General features: G+C 38.0%; 3 protein-coding genes across 5 annotated transcripts in view; 2 read left to right on the plus strand and 1 right to left on the minus strand.

Annotated features, from left to right (window-relative positions):
• Positions 1–9306, minus strand: part of LOC118768293 (zinc finger protein 271-like) — a 38979-nt gene extending 29673 nt beyond the window's left edge. The window contains exons 1-2 of the mRNA XM_036514479.1: positions 9236–9306; positions 5760–5828 (exon numbers count right to left, since the gene is read on the minus strand). Coding sequence (XP_036370372.1) covers positions 5760–5828; positions 9236–9306 — 140 coding nt within the window. The remainder of the gene's footprint in view (positions 1–5759; positions 5829–9235) is intronic.
• LOC118768372 (zinc finger protein 431-like) overlaps positions 5909–23085 on the plus strand; it is a 139436-nt gene continuing 122259 nt past the window's right edge. Inside the window, exons 1-4 of one of the 3 annotated variants that reach the window (XM_036514725.1) lie at positions 5909–6253; positions 9583–9796; positions 9944–10447; positions 18855–19253. In XM_036514725.1, the coding sequence (XP_036370618.1) occupies positions 9992–10447; positions 18855–19229 (831 nt within the window). In that variant the 5' untranslated portion in view covers positions 5909–6253; positions 9583–9796; positions 9944–9991 and the 3' untranslated portion in view covers positions 19230–19253. Of the gene's footprint in view, positions 6254–9582; positions 10751–13139; positions 13933–18854; positions 19254–23085 lie in introns of those variants that run through there. The other 2 variants (XR_005004194.1, XR_005004195.1) reach the window with 2 other exon arrangements.
• The window catches only part of LOC118768294 (zinc finger protein 436-like), a 36081-nt gene continuing 32708 nt past the window's right edge, over positions 19713–23085 (plus strand). The window contains exon 1 of the mRNA XM_036514480.1: positions 19713–19782. Within this exon, the coding sequence (XP_036370373.1) occupies positions 19713–19782 (70 nt within the window). The remainder of the gene's footprint in view (positions 19783–23085) is intronic.

Raw genomic sequence — 23085 nt, forward strand, 5'->3', positions numbered from 1 at the left:
CAATCTTGAGACTGGGAACTGTTCAGCTGAAGTTAAAGACGAGAGTTCAGTTGGGTCTTTGGAGAAACTGAAAACAAGGAGCAAACACAGACCTTGTACAAGTTCGGTCAAGAGATATCTTCCAGCGAGCTGTTAGAAATAGCAGCCGAATGTTTTTTTAAAGTCAAACTGAACAATGCAGTATTGGATTTACAACAAAGCGGGATGGCCACGACCAAAATGTCTAATAATTTAGGGTTGGTCAGGGGTTAAATCCCAGTTGAAAGAGAACGAGCATAGTTGAATGGTTAACGAAGTTTGCCGTAGCTATTCAAAGTAAACACAAGTGAATTGTCGCCTGTAGTGGTCTACTTTGAAAAAAAAAAACGTTTTGCATACGCAAGTCGCTGAAGGATCGACTGGCTAGCGCAGATGCGCGTAATAGGGTCCAGTCTACGCGACTAGTACCCCACCCGTATTCCTTTTTATTATGGGTGGCTATGGCTTCTACCATACGATTTTCCTCTCATTTTACAAATAAATTTCCTCTATATCACATGTAACATCCGATCATAGGTTTTCAGAAACAACAAATCAACATTTCAGTTTGGAAGTTATTAATTAAGACGAGGTACGTTCTGAGTTCAAATTCCGTCGAGGCTGACTTTAACCTTTTATTCTTTCTGGGTCGATAAATTAAGTACCAGTTAAATATTGAAGCCGATGTAATCGACTATTGACCTCCCTCAAATTTCAGGTCTTGTATCTAAAGAAGAAAATATTATTTAAGAAGAATTAATATATTTTCCTTATATTTTTATGTTTTCGCTTCGAAATAATTACTGTAACATCGAAAGATTCACAGAATTCTACGATTTACAATATTATTATTAGTATTATTATCATCATTAAAGCCTTAAAGTAAATCTTTGTCAACTTACCCTGTTCAGATAGAAACTGCGAGTCAGCGATCGCTAATTAAGCACCTTAATTAATAATTGGAGCTTGGTTGATGTAGTGTAGAAGTTATTTCCCTTTGTATGATTGTATTTCTTGAATTCTCCAATAGGTGTCTCTACTGACTGGTTGGATTCGTTCCAGCATTTTTGTCTGTTCCCTTATGTTGACTACCAGCAGTATAACCCGGCGTTGCTCGGGTTCTTTTCGACCCTTTAGAATTGGAATTTTTGAAAAGTAAAAATGTTGCATTATGTAGCTTTGAACATTTCTCTGGTTGAAATACACCGAAAAATGGTGACACAGCAGCCAAAAAATCACAAAATATAGGGATTTTCATAGAAAAAAAAGCACCTTTTTGATGTAAATAATTTTTGGTGTTAACATGGTCCGATTTGAATTTTATCTTCTACAGAAGGAAGAACAGGCCTTCTTCTATCATACTCTCAATTTTGGTCAACTTGCTCCACAGGTTCTCGGAGGAGATAGTGTTAGTTGAAGGCTACCAAACCTGCCACACACAGACAACTTCAGCTTTATATATATACTAGCAGTATCGCCCGGAGTTAATCGGGTTGTTTCGACCCTTTAGAATTGGAATTTTTGAAAAGTAAAAACGTTGTTTCATGTAGTTTGTTATTCTCTTTAAGTGAACATTTTTCTGGTTGAAATACACCGAAAAATGGCAACACAGCAGTCAAAAAATCACAAAAAATAGGGATCTTCATAGAAAAACAGCACCTTTTTGATGAAAACAATTTTTGTTGTTAACATGGTCCGATTTGAAGTCTTCTATCATACTCTCAATTTTGGTCAAATTGTGTCACAGGGTCTCGGAGGAGATAGTGTTAGTTGAAGGCTACCAAACCTGCCACACACAGACAACTTCAGCTTTATACACATAGAGATTTCACTTTCAATTCTTTTTTTAAAATTTTCACCTGGTCATTTTAAGACAGTTTACTCATATTCTGTTACAAAATACTGGTCCCCAGATACAGGAACCATGCAAATGATTTTTGGTGTAATTTATAGAGATTTTCGTCTCAAATTGCCCACTGCTGGCCTCAATTTCATTATCTTCACTGTAGAATATGTTATTTCCTAAATCTATTTCATCATCGTCAACTTCAATGTTGTCACTGTAAGACATACTCTTTTACTTGTTTCAGTCATGTGACTGTGGCCATGCTGGAGCACCGTCTTTAGTCGAGCAAATCGACCCCGGGACTAATGCTTTGTAAGCCTAGCACTTATTCTATCAGTCTCTTTTGCCGAACCGCTAAGATACATGGACGTAAACACACCAGCATCAGTAGTCAAGCGATGTTGGGGGGATAAACACAGACACACAAACACAAACATACATATATACTATATTAAATTAGAGATAAAACCACTATTAGGCAAATTAAACAGTGAAAATCATAAACCAATACATCGAAAAAAAATTAATTAATAAAATATATAAAATATAAAATTCAAAATTTAAATTATTAAAAGTTAAAATTTAAAAGATTATTTAAATTAATAATTTATACTTATAAATTTTTATATATGTATATATATATATATCATTATTATTATTTTTTTTTTTTTATATATATAACTATATATATATATATATATACATATATTTCCGTCGACCAAATCCACTCACAAGGCTTTGGTCGGCCTGAGGCTATAGTAGAATACATTTGCCCAAGGTGCCACACAATGTGATTGAACCCGGAACTAAGTGGCTGGTAAGCAAGCTACTTTATTTCAATTATTTTGCCATAAAGGCATTACACAGAGGGGACATATAACAATTAAGAATATGTAAAAATAAAATGATACTGTGAGTGACTTGAAAATGAACGTGAGAAAATAAATTAAGTTTATGATAAAGGGGGTAAAGACCCCCTTCGGTCATGAATGACCATGGGATTGCACCTAGAAAGTTACCCTCCTAGACACAAGTCCGGGCAAGGTTGTTTATGGAAGACCAGCAGTCGCCCATGCATACCAGCCTCCCCTCTCCACGCCACCAGTGTTATCCAAGGGAAAGACAAAGGTCGATACAGCTTGGCAGCAGTGACGTCGCTGAGTGAACTGGAGCAACGGGAAATAAAGTGTCTTGCTCAAGAACACAACACGCAGCCCGGTCCGGGATTCGAGCTCACAACCTCACGATCGTAAGCTCGACGCTCTAACCACTGAGCCATGCGCCTTCACATGCATGATATCTGAAAATGAAAATATGAAGAGTGTGCTACTCACCCCACTCTGAGCAACACCACTCGCTGCCTTTGAGTCTGAATTCTTCTCTAATCTCTGGTCTAGTCCTTCTATTTCCACTCTCACTATCGCTTAATGACAACATTCTTTCGCAACCTTTTTCACCGGGGGAGGGGTTTTCTAAATTCTGTGGTGTCTGCTCTTTTTTCTTTTTCTTTTTTTCTTGTGGGGAAAGGGAGTGGGTGGGTCTGGTGTCTGTATGGGGCGGGTGGGTCTGAGTGGTCTTGGGTGGGATGGAGTTGGACTGGGGTACCATATCACACTCGCTGTTCTTTCTTTTCTTCCTTCTACTCTCTGCTACAATCCATTCTTCCTCCTTTCATCTGTCTTTCTTTTCATCCTCTTTTTTCTCCTTCGTCTCCGCAACTGGTTCATCTGTTTTTTCCTCTATCTTTTTCTTCTGTAGTGGGCAGTGTGCTGTAATGTGGCCTTTTTGGCCACATTTAAAGCATAGCGGGGTTCTGCCTTCTACCCATACTCTCAATACTATTTCTCCCATCGTCACCGTTTCCGCCAAATTTTCCAGCTCCTTCGCCTCCGCTTGTATGATCATATCCAGTATTTTTCCTTTGTAGCTTCCTTCCTCTGTCTCTGTGGCTTAGAGGACCGTCACCTCCTCACTTCCAACGAGGACAGCTGCCGCAACCCAAGCCACTTTTATGTCAGGTGGAATTCCTTCTACCCTCACCTTAGAATTCTTTCTTCCAAGATAGGAGGGTAGAAGTACTAGTTCCTCAGTTTTTACAGTTGTACTTGCCAGCCTCTTTGCCTCCTCTTCTGTCCTAAACTGGACAACCACCGTCCCATATCTGCTTCCTTTTGCTATATATCTTCCTTCGAAAGCCCCTTCAGAGCTTTTTCTACTTTTTTCATCTTCATCTGCTCCACCCTCCTACTCTCCACTGAGTGCACCTTGTAGGTAATAGTCTTCTTTTCCATATTTACCATAACCATTTTCGGGGGTAATAACTTTATATCACTTCCCACCTTCTGTGTCATCATACACAGCTCCTTCAGTTCGGTTAGGTCTACTTCCTTTTTCTTTACCTCTGCCGCGTCAGCAAAACTTTTTATTCTTTCCAAATGCTCGTCCATTCTGTTTACCAACTTAACGAGCTCCTCCTCTGATGTGGATAGTTCATACTCGCTAATGTCTGGATACATTCTTTTCCACTAGTACAACTTTCGCCAACAAACCGCTGGCAAGCAGCTCAAAGGATTCCGTCCGCATCGTCAAAACTCAACACAGCAAATAACTCAACGCATGCGCGTTAGCGAGCTACTAACCACACAGCCACTCCTGTACCTATATATATGTATACGACGGGCTTCTTTCAGTTTCCATCTACCAAATCCACTCACAAGGCTTTGGTCGGCCCGAGGCTATAGTAGAAGACACTTGCACAAGGTGCCATGCAGTGGGACTGAACCCGGAACCATGTGGTTGGTAAGCAAGCTACTTAGCACACAGCCACTCAGTTTCCATCTACAAAATCCACTCACAAGGCTTTGGTCGGCCCGAGGCTATAGTAGAAGACGCCCAAGGTGTCACGAAGTGGGATTGAACCCGGAACCGTGTGGTTGGTAAGCAAGCTACTTACCACACAGTCACTCCTATGCCTATGTCAACCACTTTACAGAGAGCACTGGTTGCTTTGTTTTTATGGGACACCATCACCAGTGCTGCTGAGTTGGCACTAGTACCTGTGCTTATAATATGAGCCCCTTATCCATGCATTTTACGTGTCACCACCATCAATGCTTCTTTTTGTGTCATCTCATCACCAGTGCTTGTGATATGGGTCCAGCAGCAGCACAATTGCCTTTTTCCTGGGACCCTCACCAGCGAATTGTATATGACAACAAAACCAACATGGTCCCCAAGGACCTTGCAAGACAAAATAGCTCAAAACTGGCAGGGAGGAAGGTAGTATTGAAGGGACGTCACCTTGTGCCAGTTGACAGGTTTAAGGTAGAAAGGGAACAGGGTCCAGATATAGAGCAAAAAAAACAAGCACAAAATAAATATTTTATTCATTATTCTTTATTAAGAAATTCCTATAACTGATGAAAGGAAAAAGCCTGTGTTTTAGCAGAGCAAATAGTGTTAATTATTGTTATGACTTAATAAATTTTGACATTGAGACAGTAACACGTCTCTGTGAATAGCCACATGTTTATGCATGTGGCTTTTTCGAGAGAATCATGTGCCACACATGTCACACTGACATGGCTACTCTCATGTAGGGATTCGTTCATGGACAGTTAAGTTAGGTCTATGAGAGAATGCTTTAACACAGACAAGACCATTACATAGGTTGTGTCTGGTATGAACATTTTCATGTGTAGTTACAACACCATTTGCAAAAAATGAATTACAACAACTAATGCGGGATTATGGCTTCTCTACTGTATGTGTATGCATGTGTCTATTCAACTGATGCCTTTGAGAAAATGACTCACCACAAATATCACGATGATAAGATTTCTCACCAGTATGAAGGCGATTGTGAGTAACCAAATGACTATTACGAGAGAATGATTTACCACAGATATCACAATGATATGGTTTCTCTCCTGTATGTGTACGTTTGTGTCTAACAATGTCACTACTGTAAGAAAATGATTTTCCACAGATATTACAGTGATATTCTCTTTATCAAGGTATTCTGATTCAGTTAAATTATTCATTATGAGAGAATTACTTATCATACACTTCACAATGATAAAGTGTTTTTCATTTCCATGAATACATTTCTGTTCACTTGTGTCACTTCATTCAGATAACATTTTAATGCAGTGTTTCTTCCATACATTTCACAGAAAGAAAAATATTCCGCTGTTCCTTGTTGTAGACTGTATTTATATACAGGGGTAGACTTATTCCTGAATGCTCCTTACAAATATACTGTCTTCCTTTAGGTGATGAGAATATCAAAGACACTTCTGAATGGAGAGATTTCCTTCACATCAACATGTGATATTCTGAAATAGGAAAAGAAGCAGTAAGATAAAACTGGATTGTTGACCAACATAAGTAATTCTACTTGTCTGGCACCTTTCCGCTAACTAATTAAAACTCCCACTTATCTTCATGGGCACTGAACTTCCCTCTAGGATTCATACGTGCCCACCCTGATGGGCTGAAGAATGACATAGCAGAACCGTGCTCTGGTGTCCCAACTAAAATAGCTTTCCTGACTTGCTACAATATTAAATACTGGCAGAATCACTAAGATGCCGGATTAATTGCTTAACAGCATTTCGTTTGTAAATAGCTTTGTCAAACTAGAGATAAAAGCAATCAGGAATGGGAGTGTGTCTGTGCATTGTTTATTTCTCTTTAATCATGTACACACTGTGAGGGTGAGTACGATTGATCATTTGAGCATCTTACAATTTCATGAGTCCTTTATTAAAAAAAGGGACAATGGTAATTATTCTCCTTCCTCTCGCAGGTGTTACGACTACTCACGGAAACGGAGACACACGTCTTTGTGAGCAGAAGGATCTCCGCAGTAGAATCAATAGCTGCAAACCCTCTGAAGACCTCACAGGTTGTGTCCGGGTAGAATGGATATAATTCGCCTCTACCCATCTATAGACAGAGATTTCTTGTAGGGTGCTTGTAAAGACAAGAACATTACATACGTTGGTGAGACATCTAGAAGCATTGCAGGGGGATGAAATAAAAATTAGAGGCAGCATGACCACATAACCAGTCCTCCATACTCTACCAAAGGTACTACTCAAAAAGAATGGTCCCGGTGCGCGCACTCGTGCTAGTCCGTTGTGACTGGTCGATCCTTCAACGACTACCTAGCGCGAGTATGCAAATTAACAGATGCGCACATAATAATATATGTATATAATGGCTGAATATATCATCATCATCGTTTAACGTCCGTTCTCCATGCTAGCATGGGTTGGACGATCAAATAAAATGGGTTTTGTCTTAAACAAAGTAAATAAAAGACTCAACAAAAGAAATTACGGCAATCTTTCGTCTCTAGTAGACCATTCTGTCGATTTCCGTAAAAATTTTTTTTTTTTTACATATGGGCTTGCGGGAACTTTTGAAATAATGAGAGCGAAAGAGACTAAGAGAAAGCGATTGTATGACGAGGGAAATTCTTTTGAAGTTACCGTCCAGGGGAAGCATTGATGTACATGTGTGTGTGTGTGTGTGTTTGATGGGGTGTGGCAGACAGACAGTATGTTGTGTAAGTGAAGTGCTTCTGTTAGTGTGTGCGAAGAGACAGAGTAATGTGTGAAAGAAAGAGATAACTGAAATTTTTTACTCGGTGTATGTGTATATGTATGTATATTACTTCAAAAGTTCCCGCAAGCCCATATGTAAAAAAAAATATTTTTTTACGGAAATCGACGGAAAGGTCTACTAGAGACGAAAGATCGCCAAAATGGCGATCTTTCGTCTGTAGTAGCACGTTTCCGTCGATGATTTCCGTAAAAAAAACGAGTAAAAAATTACACTGAATCGGCCATACATACATACATACATACATACACACATACATACACACACACATACATAGATACATACACACACACACATACATGCATACATACATATACACATACACCGAGTAAAAAATTTCAGTTATCTCTTTCTTTCACACATTACTCTCTCTGTCTCTTCACACACACTAACAGAAGCACTTCACTTACACAACATACTGTCTGTCTCCCACACCCCATCAAACACACACACACACACACATGTACATCAATGCTTCGGTAACTTCAAAAGAAATTCCCTCGTCATAAAATCGCTTCCTCTTAGTCTCTTTCGCTCTCATTACTTCAAATGTTCCCGCTCTCATTACTTCAAATGTTCCTTACACACACACACATACATACACACACACACATACATGCAGACATACATATACACATACACCGAGTAAAAAATTTCAGTTATCTCTTTCTTTCTCACATTACTCTCTCTGTCTCTTCGCACACACTAACAGAAGCACTTCACTTACACAACATACTGTCTGTCTCCCACACCCCATCAAACACACACACACATGTACATCAATGCTTTCATAGCTTCAAAAGAAATTCCCTCGTCATAAAATCGCTTCCTCTTAGTCTCTTTTGCTCTCATTACTTCAAATGTTCCCGCAAAGCCATATGTAAAAAAATAAAAGTTTTTTACGGAAATCGACGGAAACGTGCTACAAGCATGCTACTACAAACGAAACATTGCCAAAAAGAGGTTAGGGAACGAATCTGAAAACAAAAAGGCCCGGAAAGCAATGGGGGTGGGGAGAGGCCTTCGGAAAATTCACAAGATACGATGTTTTTCCCTCATAACTTTAAAATGGGTTTTTAAAAATGAAATTTTATATAAATACCTTTCAGACGGTATAGATTAGAATTATAAAGAAATTTGTGGGGAAAACCTTTTCTGAGGGGGTGGGGAGAGGACTTGGGACGATTCACAAGATCCGAGTTTTTCCCTCGTAACTTTGAGGAAAATATAATCCTTTTAAAGTTATAAATTAGGATTTTCCTCAGGAACTTCGATGCTAAACATCCCTTTGAAGGGTTCAGGTCTTTACTTCTACTGTGTTTATATATATATATATATCATCATCATCATCATCATCGTCGTTTAACGTCCGTTCTCCATGCTAGCATGGGTTGGACGGTTCGACCGGGGATCTGGGAAGCCAGAAGGCTGCACCAGGCTCCAGTCTTATCTGGCAGTGTTTCTATATATATGAAATGCTTAGCAGTATTTTGTCTGTCTTTACGTTCTCAGTTCAAATTCCGCCAAGGTCGATTTTGCCCTTCATCCTTTCGGGGTCGATAAGTTAAGTACGAGTTGTGTACTGGGATCAATCTAATTGACTGGCCCTTCCTCAAAAACTTCGAGCTTTGTGCCTTAGAGTAGAAAAGAATGTTGATACTTTACTGACTTTTCTCCATGTTTCATCTTCAACAGAATTTTGACATCAAGCTGCCCGTATCTATGTATTTGTGTATTTACGAATGTACAGAAGGAGGCAGAGGAGAAGTGATGTCTATGTTACCAAACAAAGCTGTGTTAATACGACACATGACTGAGGTGAAACCATCAGATATCTAGTGTCATTGACATGTATATTGGTGTGTGTGTGTGTGTCTAGGACAGATGCAATGTCCAGGAGGTGTTATTACGATAGATATGTCTGTGATATAAACCTCTTGAAAATAGAGAGATGGGATAAATTTAATAGATCAGATAAAGAATTACTTCTACAATTTTTGAAAACAGAAATGTCGTAAATTTGCATTTTTGAATATCTGCCTTTTAAACATGCTTTATGTCTTATATTATTTTTTTTATTCTTTCAGAAAATCACATGAAATTGGCTAAAAGTATTTTTTTACTTTTAAAGAATCATCAATATGTATCATGTTTGAAAGACTCTGCAAAGATATTCTACAAACGTATAATCTTGCTTCTATAAATCATCGCTGAATTACAGTAAATTATTTCCTCTGAGAGAGAAAGCATTTCTTTACTTCTGTGTCTGAAATGTGCAAGAGATAATTTTCTCTTTTAAATGTACTTTGATGGATTTACAAAAGTATTTGCAGCATTTCTAAATATTAAGATCACATTTAAAAGAAAAGTGATATTTGTTTGGAATAATCTATAAAAGCAAAAAGAAGAAAAATATATTTTGGTGAGAGAAGAAATATTCCTATAAAGTTGTTGATCTGTACAACTTGAAGGATCGATTTTATTTTTCTTGGAGAGATGTCGGAAGAATTAAGAAAATCATCATATGACTGTGACATCTGCAAAGAGTCATTCTTAGAAGAAAGTAAATTCAGTCAACACAAACAAATTCATGAAGGGGAAGCACCATACCAATGTGATATCTGTTGTAAATCATTCAGTCGAAGAGGTAGCTTAGCTACTCACAAACAGCTTCATATAGGGAAGAAACCCTATCAGTGTGATATCTGTGCTAAATCATTCGCCGATGGCAGTAACTTCATTCGACACAAACATATTCATATGGGGGAGAAACCATATCACTGTACTATCTGTGGTAAATCATTCTCTAATGACAGTCACTTAACTCGACATATACGTATCGATACAGGAGAGAGACCTTATCCCTGTGATATCTGTGGTGAATCGTTCTCTGTTGGCAGTAGCTTAACTCGTCATAAACGTATCCATACAGGAGAGAAACCATATCACTGTGATTTATGTGGTAAATCTTTCTCTGAAAACGATAGCTTAACTCAACACAAACGTATTCATACAGGGGAGAAACCCTATCAATGTGGTGTCTGTGGTGAATCATTCTATCACAGAGGTAACTTTACTACTCACTCAAGGGTTCATACAGGGGAGAAGCCATATCACTGTGACATCTGTGATAAATCATTCTCTGTTAGTAGTTGCCTAACTAGACACAAGCGTGTTCATGCAGTGGAGAAAACCTCCCCGTGATATCAATGGCAAATTAGTCTATCAAAGAAGTAACGTAACTACTTACAAAAGGCGCAGGAGTGGCTGTGTAGTAAGTAGATTGCTACCCTTCGACGTGTTCAGACGTGTTTTCTTGGCTGCTGCCGGATGTCATGTTCCGGCGTGAATTATTGAAATTTGAGACTCGACTACAAGTAAGCGTTTGATGTTTTTTTAGGGGTTTAGTGAGGTTTATTGCTCTGTATTTATTATCTTTTGGAGAGTAATAGACTTCACTTTGCTCCGGACATTTTCCTTCCTGTGGTCGAGCGTAAAGACTCACTTTGCAGTGAGAATTGTGGTTTTTGAGGAGGCTTAACCCCTCCTCAACAATTAATTAATTTCGTGTTGGATTTACCAAGAAGAACCAAGGATTGTTTTGTTGGATTTACGAAGAAGCACCAAGGATACCCAAGGACTGTTTTGGATGTTTGGCCAGGAGTACCTTTTTGGCCAAAAAAATTAATTCCTTTGCTGAATTTGAACTCTCTTCTTCCAGCTATCATTTATTTTTAAAAAGAACTCTTTTGAACTGTTATTTTTAGTGTAATTCTTCTTTTCTGTTGTGTTTTCCCTTCTCCCTCTTTCTAACTTATTTATTTTCTTACACTTTTGAACTTTAATTGGATTCCATTTCGAAATGGCAAAGGAATTTATTGTGTGGGACCTAACACCTCCCAAAAAACATTTAAAAGAGCTGGAAAAGAAGACCGTGGTGTTGAGGACTTACTCGAAGTCGCTCGACACCATAGCTGTCTTCCCGAAGGCCACAATTTTAAACAAGCTGGCGGACTACATGCCAGCCGTTAAATTTATCTCACGGGGAGTGGTTGCTATTTGACTCCCCACAAGAAGCTTGCGACTTTGCAAGCCAGCCCCTTTAGGGCAAAGAAATATTGTTTCTCCCAAACTATATGGGAGAAAAACTATTGAGGGCTTGGATCTGCGGCTTATCACCCGGAGTTGAGCCCGAGTGGATAGAGGACTCTCTCCGCCGGGGTCTGGGTGGTAGCAGTGCCGAGCTGCTAAGTGTAAAAATGTTGCCTGCGGCTGATTGGGAGGGGTCGAAAGCTGTTTTGACCCTATGGACCCAATCAGCCAAAAGTCTGGTTTTACCAGATTTCTTGAGGATGGCCGGGTCCAAGTATCCGGTGATGCTTGAGGGACGCCCCCACCAAGTGTCACCTGTGCCTGGAGACCGGCCACATTAAGAAGAACTGCCCCAGGGACCAAAGTAGGAATCTGGAGCAGTTAATGGTGGAATCTCTCCCTGCTCCCCCAATGGAGGGAGAGAGACAGAACGGGGAAATTGCTACATCCTCAAAAAAGAAAAGAAAGATGGGCAACAATGGTGACCCACCGAAAGACCCGGGAGCTGCGGGAGAAAAAGAGGACCCGTTGTGTGCAACACAGGAACCTCACCCTCCCGTAGCCCAGGGAAAAAAAGGAAAAAAAAAAAGAAAGACAAACTGGATGCCGGCGGCAGGACACGTAGACGGCGCCTCCCAAGCCTCCTCAGGCGGATGTGCTGCCGGAGGATCAATATGTGGTCCTCTTCCACAAAGGAGGAACACTTGAAAACGAGATAGGTAAATTGGAAGGGAGAGGCCAATGGGAGGGACTTCGGTCCTGCACGGAGGACCCTGAGGGGCCTTCGCAGGTGGCTGCAGAGGTCCTATGGCATAGCGATCTGTGCAGGATCATGAATTCCTTCCCGGAGGACTCCTTTCAGTTTATACCTGAATACTGCCGCCCGACAAAGAATGATTGCCTGGATAAAGCAAAAGCGCTGGTTGGCCGGGTAACTTGAACTTTTTGAATGTTTTTAAAAAAGAAAATTTGTATCATATTGAGAAAGAGCTTCATTGCCTCTATGTGACTTTTTGATTTTTTTGAAAAAAGAACATTGTCTTGGAGAAGCGGATGTCGGCAGGCGCTTTCGTCTTCTCCCATCACCATCTTCGTTCCATCACCATCATTCATACCATCAATGTCTACGTCCAGCCCGCAGAGTTACATCTATGTACTGCCTTCATGGCAAATTTAATGAATAAAAGTAGCTTGCTAACCAACCACATGGTTCCGGGTTCAGTCCCACTGCGTGGCACCTTGGGCAAGTCTCTTCTACTATAGCCTCGAGCCGACCAAAACCTTGTGAGTGGATTTGGTAGACGGAAACTGGAAGAAGCCTGTCGTATATATGTATGTATGTGTGTGTTTGTGTGCCTGTGTTTGTCCCCCTAGCATTGCTTGACAACTGATGCTGGTGTGTTTATATCCCGTCACTTAGCAGTTCGGCAAAAGTGACCTATAGAATAAGTATTGGGCTTACAAAGAATAAGTCCCGGGGTCGAGTTGCTCGATTAAAGCTGGTGCTCCGGCATGGCCACAGTCAAATGACTGAAACAAGTAAAAGAGTAAGGGTTCATACAGAGGAGAAACGAAATCATTGTGATATCTGTGACAAATCATTCTCCGAAAACAGTGGCTTAACTCAACACAAACATATTCATACCGTGAGGAAACCATATCTGTGGTACATCATTCTCTTGTACTTACTGCTTAGATATTCAGAAATATATCCATACAGGAGACAAGGAATACCACTGTGCCATGTATGGTAAATCATTCTCTTAGTAGTTGCCTAACTAAACAAAAGCGTATTCATACACTGGAGAAACCATACTGTCGTATCTGTGGTAAATCATCATCCTTTAAAATTCAGTTATTCATGCTTCTGTCTATCACACGGACTTCATTGATGGAGATTCTCTTCACCCGGGCACCTTTCCTGTTGCCAATCCCCATATGTTTCCAAGCAAGGAAACGTTTTCCATGGTAAGACATGTTCGACACAGAAGACTGGAAATGACCATCTGCATTTGTATGACGGTCATTTACAAACACCACATCTGGACAAGGGTACACACACACATATGCATGTCTGGAGAATTTCTTATAGGAAATATTTTACATTTTTAATCTACATCTAAATGTTTGTAATTCCTTGTAGGAAATGAAACACATGTAATGCTGAATAAATGATATCAAACTTTTATCTGGTTTCCTTATGTGATATTTAATTACTCTGCAAAAAATAACCAAACCTAATGCAAAAATAATATGTGTATATATCCTCGTTTTTTTCTGTGTTCCTTTCTGTAGAAGAGCGTAGGCTCGAAATGTAAAAGACTTTTTCAATTCCTGAGCGTTATACTAATACATCTGTTTGTTTTGTACACCACCTGTCTTCGTCTTTTGTTTTTTTCGTAAACTCTCCCTATATATATATTCTTCTTCCCCTCCCCTTCCCTCCCCCTCTTCTCCTCACTACACCACATGACTTTACACATCACATCACATATGATGTGCCATACTAATACACACACCAACTAATACATACTAATACGTACTAATACATACTAGTACATACTAATACTTACACCAACCCTATACATACACACGTCCAGACCCCGCATACGCACTTATACTCTCTCACACACACACACACACCTATACATACCAATACGTACTAATACATACTAATACATACACCAATCCCATACATACGCACGTCCAGACCAATCCTACGCACTAATACTCTCTCATACACACACACACACACCCTTATACATACTAATACATACACCAACCCTATACATACACATATCCAGACCCCTCCCACGCACTATCAGCTGGTCCCTCAACCCGTTTATCAACCCTATTATCTCCCCTTATTTCGCTCTCGCGTCTCATGTTTGATCTTTGACCTCTGGCCGAAATCAGATCGCCATGTTGATTCGTTAGCTACTGCACGCATTTTTTTTCTCTCCTTCTTTCTGTGTTTTTCTCTCTCTGTGTATCTTTCTGTTGAAGAGCGTAGGCTCGAAACGTTAAAGACTTGTTTTATTTATATTTCCTGAGCGCCATACTAATACAATTGTTCGTTTGTTTTCCACCTGCCTTCGTCTTTTGTTTATTTTCATAAAGCTTCCCGTTATATATATATATATATATATATATATATATATATGTATAACCAGCTTCTCTCTCTCCAACTGGTATACTTTTGTTATGTAGTGGAGTAGGCATGAGAGGGATGGAGGAGTGAAGAAGTAGAGAAAGTTGATCTTATAATAATTCTGCATGTCATTATGTTACTTAGCCTGTCAATAACACTTTCAGCTATTAGAGAAACTGGGAGAAAGAAAAGAGGGGAGAAAGAAAAGAGGATAAGGTTAGGAATGAGGTGGGAAGAGGAAGAAAAGACTCAGAAAGAAGTGTGCAAATCCTTCCTGTCATTCCTAAAGGGAGCTGGGCTGATGAAGTGCACGCATGCCTTAAGTTATTCATGTTGTGGCCCCAGGTTAAGACCTTAAGCATAATCACAAACATGCATGCACACTTGATTGGTAATAGAATGTCTGCAGCATTTGTTGAAGAAATTTTAACCCTTGGAGAAGACAAGGTCCCTAGGAATGATAGGGGCAACATATCAGTCTATGAACTGTGCAACTCCGTGAACAACCCTTCCGGTCCTTTGGAAACTGTTTCCCAATTTGGAAAGTAATTATGCAGACATCAATTGGCTCGGTGAAAGAACCATCCTGGCCCCACAAAACATAGGTGTCAGTGCTATCAATGACCAGCTCATATGACGAATTCCAGGTGAGGAGTACATCTACAAATCAATTGACCTGACATCTGACCCCCAAGACATTGTCATTTACCCTATCGAGTTTCTCAACTCATTGGAGCCAGCAGGGTTTCCACCTCACGTCCTTAGGCTAAGGGCTGGATGCCCAATTATGCTAATCAGAAACTTACTTCCGCCTAAACAGTGCAACAGGACCCGCTTAGTAATCAAGTCCCTGACGCCCCACTTGATTGAGGCCACCATTGTAACAGGGTGCAGGAGGGGTGAAGATGTTTTCATTTCAAGGATGCAGCTTTATCCCCCACGGTCAGACATGCCGGTCAAGTTCTACAGATTGCAGTTTCTGGTCAGACCATGCTTCACCATGTCCATCAACAAATCCCAAGGCCAAACTCTATCGGTAGCAGGCATAGATATAGGGTTTTCCATTCAATGAGGATAAATAATTGATAAACTAATTCCTTATAGGATTTCTGCTAAAATTGGCTACACCCCATTTTCAACCATAACTTTTAAGGATTTTGACATATTTTGCTCAAACTCGATGCCAGCACTACTTAGGACTCGTGGGATCTTTGAATGCTTTAAGTTCTCAAAAAAATTTAAAAAACGATGAGTGGAAATAATCGATAAACTGATTCCTTATTGTATTTCCCATTCAAATTGCCTGCGATCCAACTTGCAACCAAACTTTTGCCAATTTCAGCAGATTTCGCTCGAATGTGATGTTATTATCACTTATATTGGTTTAAAGTAAAGCGCTTCATCACTTAATGATCCGAATTTAATACCGAGCAACGCCGGGTTATACTGCTACTCAAATACATATCAGTAAAGCCGTTAATATTTAAAGAATGGAGTTAGTTCACCTTGTTAACTCTTCCTAATTTCGTTTCTTCTTCCTGTTTCTCACGCAGCTTGATTGTTTGACCAGTTCCACTTTCGACTGATATTAAGAGAAAATCCAATCAAATATATACAAATGATTGGTAATTAACTGTCTAGAGAAACAGGTACAACATTTATGATTATGTGGACGTAAAAAATATGAAGTAACGTTCGTTGGAAAAGGGAAGAAATTCTCTTGAAGCTGTCAGTGTCCGCTCTGACTCGTTGACTCTCTCTTTATATCAATTACTATGTAAGTATTATAAAGACATTTCTATTGTATTAAGTATCATATTACGTACATCTGTTTGTTTCCATGTGTTGAATAAGTCAACAGAAAGAATCTCAATAAACAAAGACGAAATTATATGAAAGTAAGGCTGTTATTTTAATACTTTCATTGTGTTATCCCTTCTCTTTTAGATATTTCATCGCACTTGTGGTTACGCCTTCCGGATCGCCGTTATTTCCTATATTTCTTAATGTCAGATTAATACCTCGTTTAGATAAAATTCCTCTTTTAGACAATTTAGTTAAATGCGGGTAAATTACGATGTAATTTGTAAGAAAAGATGGGGAACGTATAAAAGTATGAATGTGCGCTTAAATTACTGAAACGAAAAGGCAATATGGAATACAGATGAAATGGAAGGGCTTTGAATTGAAACAGTAGAAAGTACCTAATTGACCAAAAATAAATATAATAACCCGTTTATATAATCTTTTACTCGAACATTAGTAGAGAAGATATAAAAAAAAAATATCGACACGACATATAAAATGAAGGCTGATCACTATTGTTTAAAAACTATCGCTTTGTGAAATTTAGTTTACTCGAATCAGTCACCAATAATTTACTTTTCCATGCTTGAAGCATTATAACATTTTTATGTCCATTAAAATATATAAAATTATAATAATAATAATCAAAGAGTCACTGAGAATGGTTTTAAGTGTGGTTTCACATTTTTATATTTCCCACTCCCTGGGAAAAATTCTTACACATAAATCCCCATATATTCTTAACCTAAACGAGATTTCTTGAAAATGTCATTAAAAAAACATCCATTTTCGTGGAAGTTACAGGCAACAAAGTGGATGGGGTACTGATCTGTAGTTATGCCGTCATTTTATGATAAGGGCAAAGTAACACACACCTAGTCCAATGCTGGGATATAAGCAAAGGGAAAAAAGATGCTGATTTAAATTTTTACTCGCACCCCAACCGAGCGAGGCCTTGTATATTTGGGGGTAAGGCAAAAACATATCACTGTGACATCAGGGGTAAATCATTCTCTGTTAGTAGTTGCCTAACTAGACCCAAGCATACTCAGACACTGGAGGAAACCCCCTTCAGATGAAAACATCCGATGTCTAGTGTCATTGACATATATATTGGTATGTGTGTGTGTCTATGACAGAATTAATGTCCAGGAGATGTTATTATAATACATGTGTCTACACCCTGATACAAACCTCTTGAAAATAGATGGGATAAATATAATAGTTCAGATAAAGGATTGCTTCTACAATTTATGAAAACAAAGATGTCGTAAATTTGAACTTTTGAATATCTGCCTTTTAAACATACTTGATATCTTATATTATATTTTCTATTCTTTCAGAAAATCATATGAAATTGGCTAAAAAGTATTTTTTGCTTTTAAAGAATCATCAATATGTATCATGTTTGAAAGACTCTGCAAAGATATTCTACAAACGTATAATCCTGCTCCTATAAAACATTGCTGAGTTACAGTAAAATATTTCCTCTGAGAGAGAAAGCATTTCTTTACTTCTGTGTCTGAAATGTGCAAGAGATAATTTTCTCTTATAAATATACTTTGATGGATTTACAAAAGTATTTGCAGCACTTCTAAATATTGGCAATGATCACATTTAGAAGAAATATAAGAGAAGTGATATTTGTTTGGAATAAACTATAAAAGCAAAAAGAAGAAAAATATCCATATATTTTGGTGAGAGGAGAAATATTTTTGAAAAGTTGTTGATCTGTACAACTTGAAGGATTAATTTTATTTTTCTTGAAGAGATGTCGGAAGAATTAAGAAAATCATCATATGACTGTGACATCTGCAAAGAGTCATTCTTAGAAGAAAGTAAATTCAATCAACACAAACAAATTCATACAGGGGAGAAACCATATCACTGTACTGTCTGTGGTAAATCATTGTCTGACAGGAGTAGCTTTGCTCGTCACAAACGTATTCATACGGGGGAGAAGCCATATCACTGTAGTATCTGTGGTAAATCATTCTCGAATGATGGTCACCTAGCTCAACACAAACGTACTCATACAGGAGAGAGACCTTATCCTGTGATATCTGTGGTGAATCCTTCTCTGCTGGCAGTAGCTTAACTCGTCATAAACGTATTCATACAGGAGAGAAACCATTTTCTTGTGATGTGTGTGGTAAATCTTTCCCTGAAAACTGTAGCTTAACTCAACACAAACGTATTCATACAGGGGAGAAGCCATATCACTGTAGTATCTGTGGTAAATCATTCACTAATGACAGTCACTTAATACGACACATACGTATCCATACAGGAGAGAAACCTTATCCCTGCGATATCTGTGGTGAATCGTTCTCTGTTGGCAGTAGCTTAACTCGTCATAAACGTATCCATACAGGAGAGAAACCATTTTCTTGTGATGTGTGTGGTAAATCTTTCACTGAAAAGAGTGGCTTAACTAAACACAAACTTATTCATACAGGGGAGAAACCATATCCCTGTGATATCTGTGGTGAATCATTCTCTCGTAGTTATAGCTTAGATATTCACAAACAAATCCATACAGGTGACAAAAAATACCACTGTGATACCTGTGGTAAATCATTTTCTGCTGGCAGTAGATTAACTACACACAAACTAATTCATTTAGGGGAGAAGCCATATCACTGTGATATCTGTGGCAAATCATTCAGTCAGACAGGTAATTAACTAGACACAAACGCATTCATACAGGTGAACAACCATATCGCTGTGATACCTGTGGTAAATCATTCAGTCAGGAGGGTAACTTAGCTACACACAAACGTATTCATACAGGTGAGCAACCATATGATTGCGATGTCTGTGGCAAATCATTCTCTGAAAAGGGTATTTTAACGACACACAAACTTATTCATACTGGTGTAAAGCCATATCATTGTGATATCTGCAGTAAATCATTCTCACAAAAACATCAATTAATTAAACAAAAGTGCATTCGTTATGCAAAGGATCCGTAGCACAGTGACATTTCTTGTATAACATTCGCCGAGGAAAATCTCTACCCATGAAGGAAAGTATATTATGAATATGATATCTATGGTAAATCTTTCATCTCATCTCATTCATGAACTAGTCAAAAGAGCATTGACTGATATTAATGCTTAATCATTCTTTCAAAAGGGTGAATTGTTTGTACACAGTCCTATTAATATGAAAGATATATCTATACCTCAAGATATTTGTGCTAAATCAATCGATAAAAATGATCAATTATTGAAATGTAAATGCATTCATACAGAAGACGAACTATGATGATGATGATGATCCTCATCATTTAAAATTCACTTTTCCATGCTTCAATGGATCAGATGGAATTCATTGATGGAGATTTTCTTCGGCTTGATGCCTTTCCTTTCAACAATCCTCACCTGTTTCTAGGCAAGGACATATTTTCCATGCTGAGATATATTTGACTCACAAGACTGGAAATGGACTCTATCTGTATGACACTCATTATGACCATTTACAAGCATCACGTGCTATCTGGACAAGGGTACATACACACACATATGTATGTTCGAAGATTTTTTTATAGGAAATCTTTTACATTTTTAATCTACTTCTAAATGTTTGTAATTCCTATTAGGAAATGAAACATATGTAGTGCTGAATAAATAATATCAAACTTTTCTCCAGTCTCCTCATGTGATTTGTAATTACCTTGCAAAAAATATTATCCAAACCTCCCACAAAAATAATGCACACACACACACACACACACAGACAGATGATGTGGTGGTGAGTGCATAGTGAAAACGGTTTTGTCTTTTCATTGAAATTAAATTTTTGTATCACCTACAAATTGAAATTTGTATTGGCTCTGACCCATCACCTTGGCTTATAAGTTACCAATGATGTGGTTTTCAGTGTATACCATGTTACGTTAAATTTTTACTCATAAGAAATTGTGACTCCTATATTTTACAATACAATTTTTGTTTTCTAGAAGAATAATTTGACCATTTCAATTTCAAAATGTAATTTTATTTGTTTATGGTCAAAATAGAAAAATAAGAGTGAATATTTATTTTATGAGTGCTGTGTATTAAGTCTATAAAATTGTGCATAAAATATATAAGCTATATGAAGTGCATTGAGTCATTATTATATTCCAATTTCCTTCACTTTTCAATGAATAATAGATGGGTGACTATCTTTTGATACAGACACAACACAGGCTACACTTTCGAGGTTTTAGATAAAGTTTTCAGAAATAACTGAATAGGTTTGCTATTAATTTCATGAAATATTCACGGGTCCCACTAGTTAACATTCAGAGAATCATGTGGTGAGCTGAAGGTAGAGGTGAAGAATGAGAGACAAAGTGGGAGGGAGAAGTGTTAACGATATGTGGTGAAGAAGGAATACTTATTACTTGGTTAACAGGTTAGCTGAAGGGAAAAATGAAGAGAAAGAGATATGTTTAGGATACATTATTTGTGAGAGAGTGAGGTTAAAGAGAAGGATATAGAAAGAGATGGACAGTGGAGGCAGATAGGATTCGTAATGTTAAAAGTTGATATAATCAAAAGACCTGAAATGAAACAAGTTTTGTACCTGAAACTTATAGTGATGATGATGATGATAGTGGTGGGTTAATTGCGAAAAGGAATTTCTTTTTTTATAGAGACCGTCACTCAACACTTGCACTTCTGTGCAATTATTATGGATGCCAAGTATATTTAACAAGCTAAAGGTATGAATGCTATAAAAATGCAAATAAACCTCTGTTTCTTAAATAGGTCCTCTTATTTTTTTAATTAATAATAAACTAAGGTGGCAAACTGGCAAGATCGTTAGCACATCGGGCAAAATGCTTAGCTAGATTCTTCTGACATCATTTATGCATTTAAATTCTTCCAAAGTGGACTTTGTCTTTCATCCAGAGATGGGTTTGATGAAAATAAGCCCCTTTTGAGCACTGGAGTAGAGATAATCAATTCAACACTGACTGTGGAATTGCTGGCCTTGTGCCAATATTTAGAAACTATTCCAATGTCTTTTCTCTCTCACCCGAGGAAATGCCACGACCATGTTGGCTTATTCCTGAATGTCCTATGGAACGTTGTACTGTGCAACCAATTGTAGCACTTGTTGAATGGGTGTTTGTTTTGATGTTTTATTTTCCCTTTTCTATTTTTTTCTTTCTTTCTTCCTCTTTTCCCATTTTCAGTTTTGGATACTGGATAAACAGCTGAAATATGTATTTATAGAATTAGTAAAGACATAAAGCACAGCTCCCATGACTTTCGGAAACATTCTTTCACACTAAGAGTTGCTGAAGCATGGAACAAACTGGCGGCATCAGTTGTTAGTTGTCGGAGCACTGCATCCTTCAAAACTTCCATGCTTCCTGAGATTCGCCAACACTACACCTGATTTTCTCCCCTCCATACACACGCAAGCATGTATCTGACTCTTACACTGTTCCCTTTCCATTACTGCATATACTTTATACGCACTTTCTGACAAGTTGTGGTGCACCTGAGCACTGTATACAATAATTTCATTATTATTATTATAATCGATAAACTGATTCCTTATGGTATTCCCATTCAAATTGCCTGCGATCCAACTTGCAACCAAACTTTTGCCAATTTCAGCAGATTTCGCTCGAATGTGATGTTATTATCACTTATATTGGTTTAAAGTAAAGCGCTTCATCACTTAATGATCCGAATTTAATACCGAGCAACGCCGGGTTATACTGCTACTCAAATACATATCAGTAAAGCCGTTAATATTTAAAGAATGGAGTTAGTTCACCTTGTTAACTCTTCCTAATTTCGTTTCTTCTTCCTGTTTCTCACGCAGCTTGATTGTTTGACCAGTTCCACTTTCGACTGATATTTAAGAGAAAATCCAATCAAATATATACAAATGATTGGTAATTAACTGTCTAGAGAAACAGGTACAACATTTATGATTATGTGGACGTAAAAAATATGAAGTAACGTTCGTTGGAAAAGGGAAGAAATTCTCTTGAAGCTGTCAGTGTCCGCTCTGACTCGTTGACTCTCTCTTTATATCAATTACTATGTAAGTATTATAAAGACATTTCTATTGTATTAAGTATCATATTACGTACATCTGTTTGTTTCCATGTGTTGAATAAGTCAACAGAAAGAATCTCAATAAACAAAGACGAAATTATATGAAAGTAAGGCTGTTATTTTAATACTTTCATTGTGTTATCCCTTCTCTTTTAGATATTTCATCGCACTTGTGGTTACGCCTTCCGGATCGCCGTTATTTCCTATATTTCTTAATGTCAGATTAATACCTCGTTTAGATAAAATTCCTCTTTTAGACAATTTAGTTAAATGCGGGTAAATTACGATGTAATTTGTAAGAAAAGATGGGGAACGTATAAAAGTATGAATGTGCGCTTAAATTACTGAAACGAAAAGGCAATATGGAATACAGATGAAATGGAAGGGCTTTGAATTGAAACAGTAGAAAGTACCTAATTTGACCAAAAATAAATATAATAACCCGTTTATATAATCTTTTACTCGAACAT

The sequence above is a fragment of the Octopus sinensis genome, linkage group LG28 (assembly GCF_006345805.1).
Source record: "Octopus sinensis linkage group LG28, ASM634580v1, whole genome shotgun sequence".
In the NCBI taxonomy this organism is placed as follows: Eukaryota; Metazoa; Mollusca; class Cephalopoda; order Octopoda; family Octopodidae; genus Octopus; species Octopus sinensis.